Consider the following 17,350-nt stretch of genomic DNA (forward strand, 5'->3'; position numbering starts at 1 on the left):
GGTTGAGAGCGCGCCTGCGCAGTGGAGAGCGGGTCATTTGAGTGCGTGTCAGTGTGTCAGAATGCGCGGCTGTGTGTGTGTGCGTGATTGGGTTGTTTGCGACGTTTATACGTGGCTCTTAATCGTGATCTGGGACAAAGACACGGTCAGCGGAAGTTCAAGACATTGACGTCGGTACCTTATCACGATGACACTGTCAACCGTGCGGCATTAGGCCTGAGCCCTATATGCATGCTAAATAGCCGCAAAATCATGATCGATTGCCAACGTAGCGTCGATAGAACCTCGATTGCGATAAGATAACCCCAAATACCGTTAAATGTAAATATCCCAAACGAGTGCAGGTCCAAACCCCATCTAAACACAACCAAAATAAGCAGAGGAAACATTTGTTTATATATGATTTTTGCCACTTTAATGAATATTTCTCAATTAATGTCTGTTTGATTTCCGTTTTCATTGGATTTTTGTTTTTTTTTTTTGCTGCCTGTATGTATGTATGTATGTACATACATACACATGTATGTAAGTACCTTTAAATAATGAATGTGCATATATATTTATTAATTCATTTGTTTTGTTCTTGTTTCTCTTAGCACTTTTGTCTTTTGTTTTTTTATGAATGCTTAAATGTTGGTAACAATTTTTCATACATACATATTTGTTTGCTTATTTAACCATCAACTCTCTCTTAATTTTCGTTTTATTTTTTCTGTTTTCAATGTAAATGCATTTTTAACAACATTTTCTTCGCTTGTTTTTATTTAATACAAAAAAAGTGTATTCAAAAAAAGGACAAATATTCAAACAGTTTGAAACGGGAAAGAACTTCTGTGTGTGCGAATGGTATATATCGGTAATTATTTATGAATATATATGGTTTCTTAAGATCTTTGCCTCTCTACTCGTTTCTCCTATATATTGCCAGTGCATTTTGTGCTTGACCACTTCTGCTACCCAATAAAAAAAAAGAAGAGGCTAACTCCTTCCCACAACATCGACGTCTGCGGTTGTATCCTTATGCTTATAAGATCTCATAGTGGAGTCTCTCGAGGCTGTGGGGGCCACACTTTATGGCACCGCAGTGAATGCTTCATCGTGTGCTTATGTTGAAATTCTTTCGCTAAACTCGTGTACAGTTGTCATCATCTTTTGCCTAGGTTCTTTTGCACATTTTCAATGTTCGTTATGTATTGTATAATTTACCTATATGTAGCTTCTTGCGTTCTTTCCTTTCATTTCCCGTTAAATATTATATTAACTTGTATTTGCTTAATTTTTCATTATTTTTGCTTCAATTCAATGAATGTCCGTTGTTCGTTAAGTTCAATCAATTTTTAGGTATTTTAAAGACTAGCTAAGGGGTTTCCTAATATGTTTTCCATAGGTTGACGGGGAGGGGGCTTGTTTTTTTTCTAAGCAAATAGTCGGTGAGAGGGTAAATCGTATCATCATCATAATTTGCGCATAAACCGTTTATAGAGGGCATGCTACAAAATGCTGTTACCTAACCGGTTCGGTTCCCACCAGCTGAAGCATGCCCCCAAAAACGGAAACCAAACCAAAATGTTGTCTCAAATGTCATGTGTGTGTGTGCTGCTGGCAGTTTTGTTGGCTATATATAATATAGTAGTAAACCCATACAAATTGTCAAATACTTGGTGAGATATTCTTTCAAAAAAATACCATAATCGTAGTAAATCGTCAACATAATCTACAATTAGACTTATTTATGTACAACACACCCCTAAATGGGAGGGGACTAACTAATTAACGCTTCGAACTTGAACTAAATGCTATGGATCAGGCTATAATTAGTATCGAATGTATGTGTACTAGACTTTGCTACGACCACGTCGGAATCTTAAGACTCCCAGAGGACAGGACAGGAACAGGGACAGGGATCTCAAGTAGATATCAAGAGGATTTGTCTGAGCTATTTAACAAACTACACACGAATACACGGACTTATAGCTATATATGTATATATTAATCTGATCCAAGCATGGATCATTCAACATTTTATCTGGAGATCACATATAGTAGGTAGTAGTAAAAATTGCCAGCGAAAAAGTTTCTAGGGAAAATACCAGCCTCAAGATTGCTATAAAGTGAGTTTTACAATAATTGTTGCTATAAAAAAAAAAACACATTACCCTATACAATACAATATGTGTATGCATATATGGTGTTATATATCGTAGTACCGAGTAATACATATGTATATGTAGGTATTCATATAGATTTTAGCTAATCGAATCGAAAGGAAACACTCGTGTACTCGTACTCTGATCGATCGATCGATAGTCGCGTCGTTCGTCTCTGCTTATAACAACCACACTGCTTGAGGTACATTGAGGATATAGGCCAAGAGGACACACACTGCTGGCCCTTAGTTTAGTGAGTCGACTTACATATAGAAAGATTACTGGTGTAGCTACCCTGAAGATCTACCATGAACCACGATTCGAAACTGAATCCAATGCTCGAGCTAATTGCTTTCTTCTTACTTTCTATCGGGAAATTTTCGATTCCGTGAGCTCGATCCGGCGTCGCGTCGGGGAAACTCCTCCATTTGTGTCTGTGGATTAGAAGGATACCGATTTGGGATTAGTTGTGTTTGTTTCACGGATTTCTGAGCTGCGGAAAATCGAACTTGTTTCACAATCTATTCGATGCCAAATAATATTCAGACGTGCTTTCTCTCGTATCGGAGGAAGCTATGTTAGAACTGAAGATCTGCATATCACTGTGGTTTGAAATCACTTTTAGGTAACAGATACTAGATCTCCCTTGGAGGGCATTCAAGCATTCAGACTCGATTTATTTGATTGTCTCGAGTCGAGCATAATGTGAAAGCGATGGCAGCATTTGGATCATTCAAATATGGCAACATTCCATGATTAAGTAAAGCACTCGAGGTCCATATCAGTGCCATTATCGCGCTTATCCTTCCGATACGGACTGTACTCTCAACTCACCCGGCCAAGACCGCTGCTTTTGCTGCCATGTCGCGTTGGCGCAGGCATCTCCTCGTCCGTATAGATTCTGTAATGGGGGGATTAGGAGGATTAGAACTGGCTGATCCTTCAATGGGTGGAGGGGTAAAAGGGTGGTTACCTGGTCTCCGGCTGTGGCTCGGGATCGAGCAGCGGCAACATGTCCTCACCCTGCTGCAGCAGTTCGACAGAGGCCAGAGAATCGCTGTTCGTTCCAGTGCCCGTACCCGTACCCGTGCTACTGTCTCCGGCGCCCGCTGTGGCCGTAGAGGATTCTCCGCGCTCTGCCTCGTGGCACTCGCACTGGCAGTCCTCCGGCTTCACATAGTTGTAGTGTAGCTTATCGCTGGCTCCAGTGGTCATATCCTGCGAGCCTGGCCGCGTCTGGTGGTGGTGATGATGATGATGCCCCGAGCCGGAGCCAGTGCCACCGGATCGGTGGCTGCTGCCGCATGCCGAGGAGGAGCTGGTGGTGGCCGGGGCGCTCGCGGCTATTGTCTCCTTGGGCAGCGTGGTGATCCGCTTGGCCGGCTTGCGCTTCTCCGGGATGTTCTCAAAGTCGATCCAGTGGCCAGACAGCTTTCGCTGTGTGGATGCCCTCGGCTTGGGCTCCTCCAGGCCGACGGAAGCCGGAGCCGAGGCTGGAGTTGGGGCCGGATTGGGGACGGTAACTGGCACTGGAATTGGAACTGCCCCTGAACCTGGAGCTGGAGCTGGCAGCAACTGTTTGCTGGAGTCCTTGCGCTCCAGATTGTTGGCGCGCAGGCCCTCCTCCGCGAACTCGAACCACGACTTTCCGCTGGCATTGGAGATGCGTCGCGGCGACTTGGCGCTCTGGCCCGGGGCGCGGCTCTCCTTACCCATCGACTCCTTGCGGGGCAGACTGATTCGGAGCTTTTCTCCCCTCACAGGACCACCGCCACCCACCGCTCCTGCGCCTCCTGCTGCCGACCCTCCGTTGTCCAGCTCGTGGACACCCGCATGGATTGCATCCTGCGGCGTCATGATGCCCGTGCAGTACTCCTCCAGGTGCGACGGATTCAGGGGCGTCGTAGAGCGCGGTCTGTCCACGGGACAAGTCTTCAGCTCCATGTTGGCCCTCTCCTTCATCGGTATCAGCGGAACACCCTGCGCCCGCTCCTCCGGCAGGGTCGTCGGTATATACGGCAGCTCGTCGTCAAAGGACTCCTGCGATACCAGGCCGGTGCTCTCGTGCTCCTCAATTACGCAAACGTTGCGCGGAAAGTGGTGCCGCTTGCCCTGACCCTGGCCCTCCCCGCCTACGGCCACCGCTGTCGTCACCGACGAACTGCCGGCCATATCGGAATCGCGTTCACTCTCCGACGACTCCACGGGCTCGTGATCGTCCGTCGACTGCGAGAGACGCCGCTCCGCCAGGGGCGAGGTGAACATCGGTTCCGGGCTGGCCGTAGGCGTCGGAGTTTCCATTCCCGTTCCTGTTCCTGTTCCAGTTTCCGTGGCAATTGGAACTCCAGTGGGCGTGGGTCTGTCTGTTGGAGTTGGTGGCTTGCCGGCGGTTGATGGTGCGATGACTGTTGCGGGTGTGGGTGTGGGTGTTGGAGTGGTGGGAGTGGCACCGCCAGAGCTCTGCGAAGTTTCACCTGCGAAAAAGATGGAACAAAATAAGTGCTACGATTTTTATAGAATATATATATGGAACACATCGATTATGGATATCATAGGTCCCAGCCGTCTAATCTCCTCCTCTCTACTCTCTAGCAGAGAGACGTCACGCACTTTTTATACTTGTGGTGTACTTCTATGAGTTCTACAATCTTTTTATCTTTTATACCATAGATCTCTCCATTTCTAGTGATTGGCATCCAAAAAAATTGGTAAGGAGCATGATGTTTTTTTTTTTTTTTTCTTTTTCCTATTTTCTTTTTTTTTTTTTCTTTACTCACGTTTTGGTTCCGGGACACTCTGTCGCTTGGGTTTCCGTGGCACCGGGGTTACATTTACACTTTCCTGCTGCTGCTGCCGTCGGCGCACCTCCTTCCCCTCTAGGGGCATATTCTCATGCAGTTTCCGGCGCACATCGAAGTTCTCCAGATAGCGCGAGTGGCGAAGATCCGCCGCCGGAGCCTGAGCCGGACCCTCATCCTCGGATGTGGGACGCGACCGGTGCTTGGATCGCATCACCACTGGGGGAAGAGTGCTGCTGCTGCTGCTGGCCGGCTGCTCCTCCTCGGAGCTGGAGACTCCACGTGGTGGCGGCGGTGGTGGCTCTGCGCGCCGGATGACAGTGCCCTGGCGCTGCAGTCCGTCGGCGGGGCACGGTCCGTCGGATGCCGTCGAGTTGTTGGTGGACTCGAGCACCTGCTCGGACAGCTGGCTGGACTGGCTCTCCGTCTTCGAGATGCTGAACTGCGTGGAGAATATCTGCTCCTGGCTTCCGGAACCCAGCCGCGTGGCGAACAGCAGCCGACGGCGCTCCTTGGCCGCCGCATCCTCGGATTGGGGCGCACTGACGGTGGCCACCGTGTGGACAAGGCGCGGCGGCTCGCAGGCACTCTGCGTGCTGTCCACCGAGGGCAGGCGCTGCATCTCCCCCAGCCCGTTCTCACGCACCGACGGAGGCTCCTGCTCCTGGTGGATCTGGGCTAGGTTCGAGGCTCGGGCACTCACCACAGAGCTAACCGATTGCAGTGTTTCCTGCGAGTCCTGCGAGCTGTGCCGCTGCACCTCCAGGCTCCAGCCCTTCTCCTTCTCGACCTCCTCCTGGGAGGGCAGCGACTGGATGGCATCCAGGTCTGGCCGCTGGGCCACCGCCTTCCGCTGGCCCACAGGTCGCAGGGCAGCGGCGGCCGCCGCCAACTGGCTGGCCGTGATGGTGGCTCCGGATCCGTTTCCGGTTACTGACACGGCTCCACAGGAGGCGGCCGGCGGCTGCTGCTGCTGCGACTGTGCCTGTGGCTGTGGCGGTGTCCTGGCCTGGATGGGGGGCGGAGAGGGGGCTGCAATCAGGTTCTGGATGCCTTGGAGCAGGGTGCGGGCCTCGCGCTCCTCTGGCGGCGTGTGCAGCGGTATGTGAATGACGCCCTCCACCGGCTCATCGTAGTACCGCAGCCGGCTGCCCGGCCTGGAACCGGCAGGTGTCCGGCTGCGTCCTCCGGGTAATCCACCCGATCCGGGGGCCGGTGGTGGCGGCGGCGGCGGTTCGCAGCTCGGATCGATGGGAGAAGAGCTCTTGGAGCTCTTGGTGCCATCGGTGCCGGCACTGCTGCCCCGCTTGCCCGACTTGAAGATGGCCAGCACGGACTTTTGCTTGCTGGGCGTCACATTCTGGGAGGAGCCTGTTGTCGTTGTCGCCGCCGCAACCGCTGTGCGATCCTTGCTCTTGCTGCGGGAGCGGGCAGACTCCCGCGGCGAGTCCGGAGAGTCCTTGCCCAGCCGGAAGAGGGAGCTGAAGGAACTCTTGCGGGACACAGAGGTAGCCGCCGGCGAGGGTGAGGGCGAGCGGCTGCCCAAGCGCAGGGCATGCCTCCCCGGCTTAGGACTCGCCGTCGGCGTCAGGCGGTTCTCATCGATGGGGCCACCGGCGCCACCCTGCAGGCTCAGCGAGGCGGGTGGCTTGGGCTGTCCTGCGGAGGCGGAGTAGACGGGCGTCAGCTGGTTGGGCGCCTCCACCACACGCTCATTGGCCGCAATGCCTTTGTCACTGTACATGTGGTCCGGCCGCAGATTGATGCGAATGTACTCGGTGCCGCTGGGGGTCTTGCCGATTACCATTTGGCCCGGACTCTTGGTGCTCCGTCGCTGGGCGCCCATAGCCCCAGCGTTGCCGGCCGTCTTGGCCTTTGATTCGCCGTTGGCCAGCTTGCTCCGGCGGCTGCTGGTACCTGTGGCCGTGGCCGGGGCAGGGGGCAGCACCTTGATGCCTTCGGCCAGCACCGCCTGGGTGGGATCGTGCTTGCGGGCTAGCAACAGCTGCTCTAGCAGCGCTGTATTGGCTGCCACGCCTCCTGGCATTGCTCCTGTCACTACGCCTCCACCTGCCGAGGTCTCGGCGTGACTGTGCGACGAACTGGCCGCCGTGGAGGCAGTGCTTGCGGCGGCACTGGTGGCACCCTGCTCCAGTGGCTTGGGACCGCAGAAGGAGGTCTCCAGCAGCATGCGATGGGGCGAAGGAGAGCGCGAGACGCCGGACACGGCGGAGAGGCGACTCACGGCCGAGCCCTGGCTTCCGACGCTCGAGATGCGGCTTGTGCGGCCCGAGATGCAGAGCAGAGCTGCCACCTCCGAGCTGGCCGAGTCCTTGCGCTGGTGCTGCTGCAGGTAGCTCTGGTGGTCGTCAAACTTGAACATGTGCGGCGAGGAGCGCTTCGTGGTTGCCTGGTCGCCACAAAAGATAGAAACGTAAAAGCAATCAGTGAGAAAAAGTAGACAAAAGAAGAGGCAAGAGGTGTGGTAAGGGAAAGGAAAAGGCAAAGGCAAACTAGGACACCGCTCCGGAAATCATCGAACCCCATTCCGTGATTCCGTGTCAATCGCATTCCCCGGCAATCTCCGCTCCAAGCCCCCGCGGCTGTCAATCAACGAAGGAAAGAAAGCACAGGACAGAGACAGCGAAAGACAGAGCTGCATTCGATTTTCCCATGCCGGATTCAGGGCTTGGGAGCGGGACTACGGCCGGGACTGGCTGTTGTGGGCGTGTCAGGTAAACGAAGGGCAAGGCTGTAAGAAGTATTCAGTATTCGATGTATGGCCTTGAGTTAAAGGAAAAAACTATATGGGTCGGAAGCATTTAAACAAATTTAATTCGTGGAAATTGTGGTAATCGGTTATCGCTGATCGGTTATCGGTCAACAAATATAATTGAAGCTTACAGCTCGGATATAACAATCTGTTTCCTTTCGAAAAGTGATTGCATCAATACAGATTCATATCGATAAAATTTCGATAATTTTATATTTTCTTTGATTTCAGATCGGAACATATCTGAAGTAAGAAATTCGCGGATCACCATAGTAAGTACACTATCATCATTTATTTGATATGCATTATAGGAATACGATATATATTCCAAGTTGAAAGAACGATGGACTTCCTTCGACTTCCTTAGAAACTCAATGCTTTTCAATAAGTATTTGTTTAACATGACAGGGCTCTACTTGAAAGGCACAAGCGAATGCCGTAAAAGAGCGTTCCTGAGAACGAAATAAATGTCGTGTGCATGACGAGACACATCACTGTTCGACTCGAGTCTCGCCGGACTAAGCTTTGCCCCAAATTCCCTACATTCGATGGGTGTTCTAGTCGTGGGATTACTGCAATTCCCGCATATATATAACATACATATGTAGTTATGCTGGTAAACCGATTGCCAAGCTAATTACTGAAACATGTCGAACTGTCGAATTGCTAAACTAATTCCATAATTGATATGAATTCGAAATTGATTCAATTAAGTCAAAGCCCACAATGAAATCCCTCGATGAGGGTAACGATTTAAGTACTCGTGAGTATTTCAGGGCTGGCCGGCTGAACGGATGAATGAACGGATAAAATGGATGTAATGGCAATATAAAAATATCGATCAATTTAATTAAAAGTTTCACAAGTCAGTGGGGCAGCCAGCAACCAGCAATCACCTGGCTCCAATTGGCATCGTTTCGTTGGACAAATTGGAACTGCCTTCGAGCAAAACTCTTTGCAGCAATTAGGACTGGCCCGTGACCAAACAATCAATTCGAAACTTCTTAGTAATTAGAGGGTCCTGTTCTTCCCCCTCTGGTTCCGTCGTCCGGGCTGGCCAATTGATAACTTTTTGCCAGTTGGGATCTGGCAACTTCTCGCGCACGCAGCTGACAGAGTTCTTCGATGGCACGCCCAGAGTAACAGTGGCCCCCAGCGAAATGAAACTTTGGCAAGCATGAAATTGAAGCGGGTTGGCACTGCGAGCGAGGCATAAAGTGCTGCCCACTTGTCAGCTGTCAGCCCTTCCCTTCGCCGCCGCTGCCGCCGCTGCTGCTGTTGCGTTTCCCAGACCCTTGAATGCAATATTGCATTATTAATTCAACTTCTGTTGGCGCTGCGGTTACCCTCGTCCCCAGTGCTCAGTGTCCCAAGCACATCCTTCAGTCCCTCTTCACTATCTCTCGTCCCCGTTAAAGCAATTTCCGGCTTGTCAGTGCTTTCTGCAGCCTCAGTTCCTGTTCCTGTTTAAGGGGAAATGAGGAAGCTGTCGCTGTCCCGCACAGACAGGAGGTGAATCAAAACTCACCTGCTGCTGCTGTTGTTGCTGTTGTTGCTGCTGCTGCTGCTGCTGTTGCTGCTGCTGCTGCTGTTGCAGTTGCTGCTGCTGCTGGATGCGCTCCTGCTCCTCCTTCTTCTGTTCGGGATCCATGAAGTACAGTTCCTCGGTGGAGCTGCGTAACTCCAAGGCGCCCTCCTCCCGAAAGCCAAGGCCAATCGTTTCCTGTAGGGTGCCAGTGCCGACCTTCAGAGCATTAGTTCAACCACAAAAACCAGCCAGTACACACACACACAATTTTGGTTTTGTTTCGTTTAAGGTTTTCGTTTCGTTCAAGAGAGCGATAGATGTGGGTGGGGGTTGGGGGTGGGTGGTAGGGTATATGCATGCAATTCAGGTGGATCGGTGGGGTGGATGGGATGTGTGGTATTGGGTGTTGGTTAGCATACGACAAAGCACACATAAACGATATCAACAAATCAACAGCCAATTTGTAATTTGTGTGCAGGATCATCAGGAGCAAAGTAAGGTTTTGTGGGTGTTGGGTTTTTGCGGTTCCATTGGGTTTCAAGGGGTTTTCAGGTTGTTTTTTGCGGGCGTGTGTGTGCATGGGGGGAGCGAGCGAGCATCGGAGAGTGTTACAGACAGAGAAAGAGACAGATGTACACAGATATAGATATCGATATCGACAGAGTGGGGTAGAGGGGTAGAGGTAGAGGTGGAGAGATAGACAGAGGCAACAACACCACAGGCGCAAATAAAAGACAAAAAAAACCCAGAACAAAGTACAAATAATTAGCTCACAATGTATTACTATTCGTTAGCTTAAATGGTCGATGATGATACGATGAATAACGGTATGGTATCCTTAACCAAAGACTCACCTGCTCGAAGACATTCTCGGGACTGCTCTCACGGCTATCCTCCTCGTGATGGGACGAGCTGGAGGCGCGGCTCAGCTCGATCCGAGGCGTTGAGGGTGTGGTCAGGGTGGCCCCCCCTGTGCCCACTCCCCCCCGATAGCTGGCCTGGGCAATGGGTGGCAGCGGCTGGCCACCCTCATTGCTGCTGACCAATGTCGTGGTCACCGTTGTCGTGGCCGTCTTCAGCGGTGGCGGCCGCTGTTTGACCACAATCGTCGCCGAGCAGGTGGCCGACGATGACGACGATGGGGAGGAGGATGTGGTGGTGGTGGTGTTGGTGCTGGTGGTGCTGCTGGTGACTGGTGCCACAATGGTGCTGGCTGCTACGCTGGCGCTGCCTCTATTCCTCGTCGTTGCGGTTGTCGCTGTCTGTTTCCGTGCACCTTGCTCCATCATCTGGAAAAGGGAGCGAGAGGGAGAGAAGGCGGGTGTGTTAGGCGGTTGCGACTGCATTTTTCCGCAAAATGATATTAAATGCTTTGACAATGGGTTTCTCTTGTTTTTCGTTGCATCGGGGAGGCCCGAGAGAGATCTGGCACTGGGCTCCCCGCGGCGTTTTGTCTCTATGGATTTTCCGCTTTGCCACATGTGATTTTTTTAAACTGAAGCTTTGTCAGGACCGGGTCCTGTTTCGATTGTTTTCCTATTCGTTCGGTTGTAATTGGGTTTTCGGTTTTGGTTTTGGTTCTGGTTTTGGGCATTGGCTTCGTGTGCTTTCGTTTCGGTTACGGTTACGGTTTCGCTTCGGGGGCAAACAGCAGGTGGCATGAATCCCAGTCTCTCGATTTTCCCTTTGTTTTATGTGCACTCGGGATCTATAGAAGGGGGGAGGGGAGGCCATGTGTACGAACACAGAACGGAAATTTGTTTTCCAATTTCAATGATTTTTCGGTTCGGTTCGGTTCGGCAGTTGGCTGCGAGATATCCTATCCGACGACCTTTAATGCTCACTCTTGCCGCCATCCAGGATCCCAGTCGCCGTTCTTAACTTCCTCAAGGAGATACCATTAAAGGTTTATAAAGTCAGCACATTCCACATCCCATCAAATATGCTTTCCCCCAATCCCTAGGATGCTTGCCAGCTTTAAGCTAAAGCTCAGTTTCAAGTTATCTCCCTGGTTCGGGGAGGGCGGGGGGGCTCGGGCTCCATTAGCGGGCTTTAAGTTTTCAGGCTCTGAACAAGGCTGTTGATGGATGCGACGGCTGCTGCGGGCAGGCTAAGTTTACTGGAGCAACAGACGGGCACGTTCATGCACGCTGCATGCAACATATCCACGGGGGCACGCTGCAGCTTCATGGAATGCATGCCGCACACGCATTAAAAGCGCTCAAGGAGAAATCCTTTCACACACACACACACACCACCCAGCCAGAGAGAGCAGAGCAGAGCAGAGAGAAGAGAGGACGATGATTGACACATGGCGCCTGAATCGTCGCTGGGAGGCGACAAAAAAAAAAACTGTTCATGGCCCTGTCGGGTTGGCGACGGGGAGAGGGGTGTGGAATGGAAGCGTGCCTCCAAGGGGGTCTCGTAGGGGGGTTCCGTTTATTGTCTCTGCGGGACCTTGGGGCACAAATTAATTTAAAGTTGACTCTCTGTCTCTCTCCATCGCTCTGTCGTTCTGTCGTTCTCTGTGGCAACTATGCAACGATTTTCAAATTGAAGGCAACGCGTGCTGCGGCAAGCAAATAGGTTCGCGTCCTGTTGCCCTGCCGCTCCCTCCCTCTTCCTCCACCAATGTATTTTTTGGTAACGGTGAATGGGTGACTGTGGCTGAGTATGGTGGTGGAGGGGAGGGGAGGGGAGGGGTCTGGGGTCTGCCTTTGTTTTTGTGGTGTACAGAAAAGAAAATACGGTTTTTCTTGTTTTGTTGTTGTTGTTGCTGTTGGTTTTTGTTGGAGAAGGCAGTGAAGAGGGGTGGTGGGCGTGTGGGGTGTGTGAGGCAGGAAGCGAAACGTGGACAGGAATCGTAAAGCACGAATTAAGGCTGCGCTCTCAAAAAAAAACGTCGGCCAAGAAGCAGACGAAGAAGGGAATATAGAGAGAGAGAGAGCGAGAGAGAAAGAGAGCGAAGGAAGGAAGAGACAAACGCTTAATTAAATTAATTAAAATTTAAATAAAGAGCTGCAAGGAAAAGAGGGAAAGAGAGAGAACAAGAACTGCGGGGAGCAAAGAGGAACAGTAGTAGACGCAGCGGTGTGAGCAAAGACGAAGAGAAGCAGACGGGGGGAACAGAGAAGGAGAGAGGGTGAAGAGAGGAACACAGGGAGAAGGAAGAAGAGAAATCAAAGGAAGAAGAATTGCCTGGCAGAGAGTGAGGGAAAGAGGTAGAGAGCAAAGAAGGCAGGAGAAAGCCGCCTATTGTTTGCCAGCAAGGTGTATTAATAGAAGGTGAGGCACTGCCCGGGTATGCCTCCCACAATAGTCGCCTATTTTTTTCACCTGAAAATGCAAAGGAGGGGCAGAACCAGGCTAGAGAATTAAATATGCGACTGGCACAGCGGAAGGGCCTCACCTTGTACAAATACACCTTGTTTTGAACAGCGTGCTGTTTCCGTTACTGCCCGTCGTAGCCTTCTGCCCGTTAACACCGATGCCGCTACCTCTGCCGCTGACTCCGCCTCTGCCTCCGCCTTTGATTTTGTTTACCGTTAATGTACTCACCGCGGACCCAAAAAAAATAACTAGATGCCGTTACGCTGCTCCTCTGCTGCTTTTACTCCTCCTTCAGCCTATGTGTGTGTGCGTGTGTGCCAGAGCGGGTGCGAGTATATTGCTTATCGCTTGTGTGTTGGACTCTGGATCTCGGGCCTTATCAATTTTTCAACAATTTATTTGTATTTTTTTTGTCACTGAACAAAAAAAAATAAATTAAGAACAAATTTGTGCCCTCTGCTGCTTCTTGTTCTGTTTGATTTTCTTCTTAACGCGGACTTCTATTTGGTATCTCCCTCTGTCTCGCCTCGCACCGCCTCGCTCGCTCTCGTTCTCCTCCTAGCTCGCTCTCTCTCTCTCCCTCACTTCACACGCCTGGCTTTGGCTGGCTCTCTCTCCGTCACGTTTTTACCGTTAAACCGCACGCACGCAGCGTTAGCGTCGTACTGCCGAAAGCCCCGAAATGTATGCTAAACGCTGAATGAGCACAGCGTCGACGGCGACTGCGATTGCTACTGCTGCTGCTGCTGCTGCGGCATTGCTTCGACAGCGTCGAGGGGCGGCGGTCGGTTAGCCGAAAGCTTCGATTCGATTCGCTTTGCTCTGCTGCTGTGCGGTGCGAAAGCTCGCCCACTGGCTGCAAAGCTCTTCGGCATCCTCAGTCAGTGGACGGACGGACTCAGCTGTATCGTGTGAAGCTTCAAGAGTCAAGTCCCTGAGGGTGTGGGTGTGTTCCGAGTGGGGTACAGCGGCGGGCAACTGATTAGAAGCACTCTGATAAAAGCTTATTTGCATATAAGATTGGTGCCAAATTTCGGTCTGGGGTCATGGAGAGTTATTACGCCAGCGGTGACCGGAGATTCTAATCTGCTTTAAAATTGTATTTGGAATATGTCTTTTGCATCCAAAAATTAGGGAAAACTTGGCATGACATCAACTATGTATGCATCGTGTATCCGTGTTACAGAGCCATATTCTTAGATATTCATCTAAGAGAATTTTAAAGATTTTCCACTTGATCATTTAATTTAAAATCCTACTTCGTTTAAGGGATCTTGTAGGTATTATTAAGTGCTCTCCACTTTGCGTAAAACTGGTCTCTAATCTTCTGCCCTGCACTGTTTCTGCCACCCCGCAGCTTCCTCTCTACCCTCTATCTCTTCTGCCAAGGAAGCACTGGCTGTACGACGACTCTCCCCCATGGATGATGCTTTTGCATGTTTCATTTTTGGGCACTGCTCTCTCTGTCTCCCTCGCTCGCTCTTGCCCTCTCCTGTCTCACTCCCTCTCTGTCTCTCCGGTTTCTTTTTGGCTCTGGCTCTGGCTCTCGCTCTCAACATTGCCGTTGGGGTGGTCGTGGTCCTCTCGCTAAATGACATTATTTGGAGCACTTCACATTTGAGGCGGATGTGTGCCACTGCCTCAGGCCAGGCCTCTTCTGGCCTCTCCACAGTTAGACAGTCTCCGGTGAGGGGTGAGGGGCAAGGGAGTGGCGACGCGTGTCTCAGACAAGGGGGGCGCGGGGGGATTGCCTGATCCTCCGTGTGATTCGTGTTGTTGCCGTTTAAGGTTCATTTTGTTTATTAGCCAAAAGCGTTTGGTTGCCCTGACTTTTAAGTGGCTATTTGCATGATTTTGGCATACATCCCATGCAGTGCCCGTGCCATGCCCCATGCCCCATGCCCCATTTCCCACGCTGCTTGCCAGGCCAGCCCCTCTGTCCATGTGCCACACATGGAAGGCGGAAAGCTTTGGCCAAGCTTTAGCTGATTTCATACTGTGGTTAATTAATTTTAGCTCTGCATAATGTGTGTATGACATGTCGGAGCACAACACCACACACACACACACACACACACACACACACACACGTCCATGCACATGGCGGGTGCAAGGGGTAAGACTCTACAAGAAGGAAAACACTGTTCTCTCCCTCTCTCTCTCTTTGGGAAATTTCTTACGGTACATTATCGTGATATATAGGATGTATGTGTATATATAGGCTAAAGGACACTCACCGCTGCCTGGACGGCCGGCTGCTGCTGCTGCTGGTGTGGCTGTTGCTGTTGCTGTTGCTGTACATTTGTCGTGGCATTGTCCTCAAATGACTTCTCGAACGATGCAATTGGCGCTGGGCCAAGTCGCTTCTGCCGGCGTGCATCCATTCCGTTCGGTTACTCATTCACACACAGCGAGGCGGCGATGAGAACGTGGAGCAAAGAAGGAGGAGTAGGCATGGAAGGGCTCCTTTAAATGCTGCCAAAGCACACACACACACATTAGAAGGCCATTGGCACGGATTCTCTCTATCCCAATCCCAATCCCACCCCCACCCCCACACCCTCTCTCTCGCTCTATCTCTCTGTCGCTATATATCTTTCAGTGGTGGCCTTTTTCATAATTGCCTCTGGCAACACCAGAAAAGCCCAACAGAAACTGTTGCAATCACACATCCTTTCGGCTTTTACTGCCTGCCCCTCTCCACTCCACTCCCCGCCCCCTTCTCCACTGCTCTGCATCAATCATTGGGGAATTATTTTTGAAAAATAAATCCAAAGAAGAAAACTTATATGTTTGCATCGGCAACAATTTGTAGTGACGCAGTGGGGAGGTGGGGATAGAGAGGTCAGCCATATCGTGTCAACGGTTCATTGAACTGTGCCCCACCGCACCGCACCCGCCCGACAGTACGAGGCGGAAGTGAAATAATAATAACATCAACAATTGATGAATATTTTAAGGAATTGCAGCAACGGTTCGCGTACTCCATCCGTACTCGGGCTTTTCAAGTTTTCGTTCAGTTCAGTTCTGGATAGTGGATAGTGCACCCCTCACCTCTCACAAACCACCCCCACCCCCCTCGCCATTTGTTGCATTTGCCTCTAAGGAGGTTATTGGCCTCGGCCACTCGTCCCTTTTTCTAGTATAGTCAATTATCCATAATTTCTTGTTGTTGCTACCAATATATATAGAGAGAGTCATTTTGCTTTGGCTTTCCATGGAGGTAGAAGGAGGCATCCTCGGATATTTCGCCATGCGTTATTTGATTGCCTTAAGGACGCTATTGAACTGGTGCTGTGATGTGCTGTGGTTACGCCTATTAATTGTAATTTTATCAGACATTTTAGCTTTGCTTCGGTTTGTAGCTAGGATCTGCTCCTCGTACTTCTAAGGGCTTTCCGAAACCAGGATTATTTGTGACTATTGGGTCATGCTTTTGCCTAGACTTTCAATACCCAAGAACCCCCCTTAAGTATCTCTGAAAAAGATCTACAAGCAGTATGATTTCTTATAAATTTTCCTTGAATTTTCAATGCATTAAAGTACATAAATTCATCTCCTGTCAACCAGAAACGATTTGGTCGTATATTGCCATTGCTCCACCCTTGGGTGGACTGCCTGCCGTATGACTTCATCGAATGTTCCTCTCAGTGAACGACCATGACAGAAAGATGCCAAAAACTCCAATCCTCTAGCAATGTACCACCGGACATGTTTATAAGCCAACCAACTGAAAGAGGGGATACTTAAGCCCAGTCCACTGTGGGGACCGTCAGAATACCCTCTCGATTCAGAGACCCTCGGCTTATACATTCGATGGGGTGTGTGGGTGGAGGGATGTCTGGCTTAAGCTTTAACTTGATTTTTCAACATTTCAACAGAATAATAATCTTTATGGCAATTTAGACAGCTGCACTCCATGTTCGCCAGGCTCTCCGTGTTAAGCAAAAGTTCGAGAACTCGTATAAAATATTATTCCCTTTTTCTTGACAAAAATGTGGGTACACAAATGGGGAAATAAAAATCGAGCATCCTTGAACAACGGACACACACTCACACACACTCACTCAAAAACTTACTCACACACTCATGATTATTGCAGTTGGCTGCCGAATCGAAACCGAAACAATTTGTATACCCTGAGAAAAGGCATTTTGATTATGACCAAATGTGTGCAGGGCACAAAGGCAGCCTTTCTGAATGCCATAGGGCCCATGTGTATTCATATATTCCTTTAGTTAATTACTAAATCCAAATCGAATCTCTACACCTTCATTTCCATCATAAGAACGAGCAATCTGCTAGGGTATCAAAACCTTCGACCCTACAAGTCAGACTAGACTGATTTTTCTTTGGGTTTATATGCTTGGGTTTTTTTTTTGGGTTGCTTTATGAGAAAAAAACGTTATTTTGCAGTTTGTTCTCGTTTTTGGGGCAAGGCTTGGTGGGTCCTCGCATATGCATATTGATTGGCCCCATCTATGGGGAATTTCAAGTTGAAATTAATTTTGGATATGTGTACAATCCATGCTCGTTCGTACTCGGAATCAAAGGGAATCCCTTGTTGTTTGTCTAGGCAAATATCACTCGAAGGATTGCTTCGACTTGATGCCCTTTTAAATGAGTGCGCCTTCGAGTCACTCACCAACTCAGCCACTCATTTATTCACTTACCCATTCAACCACTGACTAAATAATCACAGCGACAACCTTGATTTGAGCACACAAAAGGGTGCTAGTGCGGGTGCGGATGCGTGTAACATGGCTCATACATA

The 17,350-nt window shown here is 50.1% G+C and overlaps 2 protein-coding genes across 4 annotated transcripts in view; one reads left to right on the top strand and one right to left on the bottom strand.

The window, feature by feature from the left end:
• Positions 1-17,350, top strand: part of LOC108162163 (ubiquitin-conjugating enzyme E2-22 kDa-like) — a 42,167-nt gene that overhangs the window by 12,889 nt on the left and 11,928 nt on the right. For both annotated transcript variants that reach the window (XM_017296757.2, XM_033392544.1), the window contains one exon: positions 7,950-7,990. The gene's annotated coding sequence lies outside the window, so the exon portion shown is untranslated. The remainder of the gene's footprint in view (positions 1-7,949; positions 7,991-17,350) is intronic.
• LOC108162127 (AF4/FMR2 family member 4) lies at positions 389-13,289 on the bottom strand. 2 transcript variants are annotated; one of them, XM_033392527.1, is made up of 7 exons: positions 12,805-13,289; positions 10,101-10,535; positions 9,247-9,462; positions 4,925-7,355; positions 3,121-4,621; positions 2,982-3,048; positions 389-2,581 (listed from the first exon to the last, which is right to left on the bottom strand). In XM_033392527.1, the coding sequence occupies exons 2-7, from the start codon at positions 10,533-10,535 to the stop codon at positions 2,507-2,509; spliced, it is 4,725 nt and encodes a 1,574-aa protein (XP_033248418.1). In that variant the 5' UTR covers positions 12,805-13,289; the 3' UTR covers positions 389-2,506. The 2 variants fall into 2 exon arrangements, with proteins under 2 accessions (XP_033248418.1, XP_017152198.1); XM_017296709.2 differs by having other exon boundaries at positions 9,247-9,441; positions 12,805-13,288.

This window comes from Drosophila miranda, chromosome XL, assembly GCF_003369915.1.
Source record: "Drosophila miranda strain MSH22 chromosome XL, D.miranda_PacBio2.1, whole genome shotgun sequence".
Lineage (NCBI taxonomy): Eukaryota > Metazoa > Arthropoda > Insecta > Diptera > Drosophilidae > Drosophila > Drosophila miranda.